The 6,000-nt window shown below is 61.9% G+C and overlaps 1 protein-coding gene across 1 annotated transcript; it reads right to left on the bottom strand.

The window, feature by feature from the left end:
* Nucleotides 1–439: 439 nt before the first annotated feature.
* Nucleotides 440–4,960, bottom strand: DALRD3 (DALR anticodon binding domain containing 3; the record flags this gene model as incomplete). The annotated part of the gene is made up of 13 exons (XM_082004383.1): nt 4,579–4,960; nt 4,219–4,505; nt 3,869–4,149; nt 3,561–3,619; nt 3,345–3,467; nt 2,966–3,036; nt 2,275–2,333; nt 1,889–1,971; nt 1,449–1,572; nt 1,280–1,338; nt 1,056–1,169; nt 781–849; nt 440–559 (listed from the first exon to the last, which is right to left on the bottom strand). The coding sequence occupies exons 1-13, from the start codon at nt 4,834–4,836 to the stop codon at nt 440–442; spliced, it is 1,707 nt and encodes a 568-aa protein (XP_081860509.1). The 5' UTR covers nt 4,837–4,960.
* Nucleotides 4,961–6,000: the final 1,040 nt, after the last annotated feature.

The following is a 6,000-nucleotide window of genomic DNA, read 5'->3' on the forward strand; positions in this document are numbered from 1 at the left end:
AACAAGTGTATTGGACTCCGGTATCAGGGCCTGGTCCAGGGCCCAGTGTGGGAGCCTTGAGCCTCAGGAGCTCCCTGCCAGCATGGAGCAACCTTCAATAAACAACTTTGAGGGAAGCAAGGTTGGTGCCTGGTTTTGAGGTGCTGTGGTCCCTGGCGCTGCCTCCCCTGGTACTCCCCAGCCTTGCTTGGAGGGTGCTGCACGCCTCCTCCCTTCTGCTGGTGTGGATGTGGCATATATACCCATCTCCCATGCTGGGCATAGCTATGGGGTGTGCATAGCCAAATCCTCAGAATGCATGGGGCTGACATGTCCACTGGCTCCCTGCCTGACTGTAGGGCAGTCTGTCACCCTGCCAGGGAGGATGTGCCCCTTCCTTCCCCTCATGGCACATGGTCCTCATCCCTGTCACATTGTGGCACGTCTCTTCAGTGGTGACTCAGATCTGGCTGAGAGGAGGGAGGTGCAGAGTTGCCAGGGCACTGTGGAACACATCCCTCACTGCTCCCAGCAGCTGGAGGCGTGCAAACATCTGGTCGAAGAGGTGAGGGAATGGCTCCTGCAGGGAGAAAGGCAGCAACTTGGGGCTGGTGGCATCCCCTGGCTGGGCTGGCCCTAGAGGCACTGCTGCCTCTGCACCCTGCAGACACATCCACGAGGGACCTGGTGCAAGGCTGCATCACAGCCCTGGCACTGCAAAGCCCCACAATTGCAGTCCAGCTCCAGGGAGGACTGCAGGGCTGCAACCCTCCAGCAAATGGCCTGGGACATCTGACTCACCCCCAGGATGTGGACCCGGTTGTAGTAGGAGCTGAAATCCATGCTGAGCTGGATCAGGAACTTGCACACCTGCAGACAGAGAGCTTCTGCTGACAGGGGGGTCTGGCTGATCTTGGGCCCTTCTCCACCCCAAGCACAGCAGAAGCAGCCCCAGGGGTGTTGCGGTCTCTTCCCTCAGCACCACCCCTGCGTCACTCACCAGTGGCACATAGCTTTGCCCTGGGGCTGGCACTGGTGAAGCAGCACCCATGAGTGCTCTGGCACGTGGCACTTACTGTCTCTGTGTTGGCTGTGATGCGAATCCCCTTGCGGGATGGGGGAAGCTGTGCTGCCTGCTGCAGGACTTCGGGGAAGGGAAGGAGATAGTTGAAGAGCAGGAGCCACTCACCCTGTGAAAGGGTTACGTGTGTTGGAGAGGGACGGACCCTCCTGGGCAAGCAGCATCCATCACTGGAGCTAAGGGCACACAGGTCCCCATATTCACTTTCTCAGCACTCACCTCCTCCCGGAGGCAGGAGAAGTTCAGTTCTGATGCTGGTGGCAGAGGAGGGTATGTGCCTGGAAAGGAGGTGGGAGACTTCTTGTGCCCAGAGAAGCCCCTGTGGCTGCAGGCGTGAGGAACAGCCCAGGAGTGGCTGTTCGAGGAGGGTCATGGGGCTGATGCTCACCCCGCTCCACAGCCCGCTGGTAGGTGTCAAAGAGCGTGGCCAACCGGGCACAGTTGTACATCACAAAGGCACCACTTTTGGTTCCCTTTGTGGAGATGCTGCTGTCCTCCAGGTCCAGGGTGATCTGAGGGCAGGAAGAATCACAGAATCACTAAGGTTGGAAACGACCTTCAAGATCATCAAGTCCAACCATTAATCCAGCGCCACCATGCCCCCTAAACCATGTCCTGAAGCGCCACATCTACACGTTTTTTGAACACTTCCAGAGATGGTGACTCCACCACCTCCCTCGGCAGCCTGTTCCAATGCTTGACCACCCTCCCGGTGAAGAAATTTTTCCTAATATCCAATCTAAACCTCCCCTGGCGCAGTCACAGTCCAGGCCGCTCTGATGTTCCCACAGCTCGCGTACCCCCACTCTGCACGAACCACTGTCCTACCTGACTCTGGTGGGCAGTGCTCAGCATCTCAAACCTGATGGCAGCCACAGTGAGTGTATCAATCACCTCAGTCCAGGCCTGATCTGTGGAGAGCACAGGTGGCATTAGGCACAGCTCGCTCCATTCCTGGATAACATTACCCCCAGCATCCAGGGAGGAACGCCCACTGGCCCCCATCTGCAGGTGCTGCTCTGTGCTGGTGCCCTGCATGGTGGTTTAGACGCCTTCACCCAAGTAAGGTCAGCACCTGGCTTCATGGCAGAGGGGAGAGGGAGCACCATGCAGGTGAGAGCCCCACTGGCTGCAGACACAGATGGGAGACTCATGGGAGCAGCAGAGATGGAGATAGAGCAGCATCCACATAGAGCCACAAAGCAAACTCTCACCTTGTGCAAGCTCCCCGTACTTCATCACAGAGGCTTCATACATCTGGCGCTTTCGGAGCCTGGGAGGAATAGACACTCACAGCCACCACCCCTGGGTTGAACTGGCCCCAGAGAGCGTCCCAGGGCTCCACTAGCCTTCAGGCTTCTTGGGGCATCCCAGCTGCAGCAGTGACCCAGCCAAGCAAAAGCAGTACCCAACCTCGAGAAGCCGGGCAGGGACAGCCACACTGTGGCTAGCCCCTTGTGCCGCTGCCTGGAGAGGGCCACGAGGAAGCCCCAGTGCCAGGCACAGGCTCTGCCTCTTGGCTGCGAAAGGGCTGTCCCCGCGCCAAGGCCGTGCTCTAACATGGGAAGGCAGAAAGATACCACCCTGCACCACTGCAGCGCCCAGCTCCTGCTACTGCCTCTCCTCCCAGCAGCCCCCTGGCAGCACTAAGAGGGCCAGAAGCAGCACTGCTGGAGGAGGCCACTGGTAGTGGGGAGGGCACCTCTGTTCCGCACCTCCAGTCCTCTGAAAACAGCCCTGAGGCCATGGAAGAGCAGAATGCAGGAACTTTACAAAACTCTCCATGTGCCAGCAGCTCGCTCAGCGCTGCAGCGTGGCTGCCTGGGTGCCCATGGGACCCAGCAGGGCACAGGGAGCCTTTGCAGGTGAGCAGTACAGCAGGCACCCTGCTGCACACCAACTTACTGGAAGTACTGGTCTGCCCCGATGGGTGATGAGGGGTTTGTCACCTTCACTGGCCCACAGACAAGATGTTTCTGAAAGGGAGAGGTGAGGCTGGGGTCAAAGAAGCTCCACCAAAACACATTGCAGGAGAACTGGACTAAAAACAGCCCTGTTCTAGCTGCGTCCCCCCAGCCTTCTCCTGCCCCTGCTTCTTTAGCACTGAAATCCCAAGGACAGAGAAGCTGCTCCACCACCTGGGCAAGAGTGTGGAGGGGAAAAGGGAAAAGGAAACCTCACAAGGGGGCAAGGCTGGGCCTCAGCATTCGCTGCAGGATTGAAGGAGGCTGGCTGAGTGCAAAGATGCTGGGGGCCACAGTGAGGAGGGTGGGAGGTTCCTCACCTGCAAAGCTGTGTGGGCCCCTGGATCCAAAATCCTCCAGAGCAGATCCAGCTGCTGCTGCTGGAATTCCTCCTCGCAGCTCACCACATGCACTATGTTGCAGCAGCTCCCCTGGCCTCCAGCCTGCAGCGGAGCACAGCAGGGAGCTCACATGTCAGACAGAAAGAAACAACACTGGGAAAGCGAGAGGCAGGCAGTGCCGGCAAGGTTACTCACTGTGCACTGCAGGATGGCTTGCTGCAGCTCAGCCAGGGACCGCAGCTTCCCCTCTGTCACTGAAAAGAGGAAGGACATTCAGAGCAGGACATGAGGGCTTGCCACCCCTCCGCCATCCCACCCCATCAGGGCTCCCCCAGGCTGTCTGCATTTCTGGCTGAAACCAGACTGAAGAGGAATAAAAGGAGAAGGCAGTTTGGATCTGAATGCCCCTTATGTAAAAATAATTGGGAAAAAGGAAACCGGCCTGTTTGCAGCCGGCCACCTCCCTGCTGTCACACTAGAGACAGTGTACATGTGAGGCTCACCAAGAAGGACATCTATATTGGGGTCATAGCCCACCAAGCCCTGCTGCTCCACGAAGCTCTTTAAGTGCACTGTACAGATGACATCCTCAGGCAGCACGCCTGTGCCTGGCCCCTGCTCCCAAGCTGCAGCACAGGGTGACTGGCCCAGCGCTTGCTTCAAGGCTGAAACAGTGTCAGGGAGGGCTGAGCCGCCGGAGCCAGAGGGCCAATCTACACGGAGCTGCTGCAGGACCTTCCGGCTCCCCTCCTCGGCGAGGGCCGGGACCAGGCGGACACCGACCCTGCAAGAGAGGGAAAGGTGGGCACCAGCAGCACAGGGCTGGGTAGCGGGGCAGGGGCGAGGCACTCACCCCTGGGCGCGCAGCAGCTGGGCCAGGTGGTCGGCCAGGAGGAGGGGGCGGAGGTGGCGCGGCCGCAGGGCAGCGGGGCCGCGCAAGGCCGGGCAGTGCAGCACCACCCAGCCCGCCTGCGGCCCCGCCGCAAGGGCCGGATCGGGCGGGGGCCCCAGCAGGCGTCGGAAGGCCTCGGGGCGCTGCACCTGCACGGCCAGGCCGGCCGGCGTCTCCTGGCAGCTCTGCACCGCCAGCACCCCCGGGCCTCCCAATGACGTCACGCCCGCCATGACGTCAGCGGGCACCTGCCGGGCGAGAAGGCGAGGAGTCAGTCCCTTGCCCGCACGTGGCCCGGCGCAGGCCCGGCCCGCAGCCTACCTGTCCCCCGGAGAAGGCAGCGTTCAGCGCGGCCCGCGGCGCCAGGAAGTCCCGGTGCCGCAGGTTGCGGGCGCCGCTCTCCTTCACCCAGAGCGCTGCGGGCCGCCCCAGCGCCCCGTTCAACGCCCGCAGCATCGCCGCCACCTCCGGCCGACCCTCGCCCGTCTCCATGGGAGCCCGGCCGCCGCTTCCGTCGCGGCAGGACGGAAGTGACGTCACCAACCTGCTCACACCCTCCCGCTCACAGGGGGCTGCCATGTTGGGAGCGGCGCGCAGCGCTCCCGGGCGGCCATCTTGGGCGCTGGGGGGTTGACGGGGCAGGTGGCCATCTTGGAGGTAGTGGGCGCGGAGCCGCCATGATGTGCGTGGCGGGCAGGCCGGGGCCGCCATGATGGGCGTGGCGGGCCGGAGTGCACGGCACCTGGGGAGCGCGGTGGGGCCGGCGACTGTGTGCGCCCGGCGTCGGTGTGTGCCCAGGTACAGCCAGCCTCCACAGAGGCCTCTGGGGGGGCCTCAGCTTCTTACAGGCCCCGGCATGATGTCATCCCAACATGGTGTGGTCATGGCAGGGCCCAGCAGTGGCACCCTGAGAGGAAGCCACAGGGGTGATCACCAGCAGGAGCAAGCACAGGCTGCGGGGGCTCCCCCCACACCCCTAGGCCCGGAGAGGAGGGGGCAGCACTCCTCAGCCCCCTCAGGGCTGCTCCTGCCTGTCCCTGGGTGCTAGGGGACCCAGAACCGAAACCGCTGGTGACTGAGTGGAAGCAGGAACACCAGAGGCTGCACCGGAGTTGGACAGACCCATGCGGCTGCCACCGCTGCAGAGGAAATGGGGCCGCCCGGGCGATAAGCACAGCTGAGCCGCTGGCATGGCACAGCCCAGCTGCAAGGCCCAGGCCACCACCCCCAGGCTGCTGGGGGCCGTAGGGCAGCAAGGGACTCTGGGAGTGGGCTTGGCAACCCCAGGCAGGTGGTTTTGGATGGACCAGAGGGCATAACGCAGACCCTGTCTGCAAGCACAGAGCTAGCTCAGGCTCAGCAGCTCGGCCTCAAGGCCCCCAGGGCTTGGTGGGGAGGGGCGACAGGCTGGTTGAGGAAAACCAGCAAGCACTTGCAAGGTGCAACGTGCCACCGCAGCTGAGCTCTGCACAGCAAAGGACAATGGGTGGCCATGGGTTCATGCCCCACCGTGCTCTCTCCGAGCCTGCTCGCTGCCCAGATCTGGCTGCTCTGCTGGACGCAGTGAGAAGGACAGCTGCAAGGATCTGCCCTTGTATGCAGCCCATTACCAAAGTGTCCCGCTCATCAGCCCCGGGAGGAAGGAGGTGGAAACAATTAGATCGCACCATCATGGTCTTGATTACATCTGCAGAACTGAGCTCATCTGTAGCAGTGGCATCTCAAGAGCAGATTTACAGAGAG

The sequence above is a fragment of the Phaethon aethereus genome (assembly GCF_964289735.1).
Source record: "Phaethon aethereus genome assembly, chromosome: 11".
NCBI classification, from domain to species: domain Eukaryota; kingdom Metazoa; phylum Chordata; class Aves; order Phaethontiformes; family Phaethontidae; genus Phaethon; species Phaethon aethereus.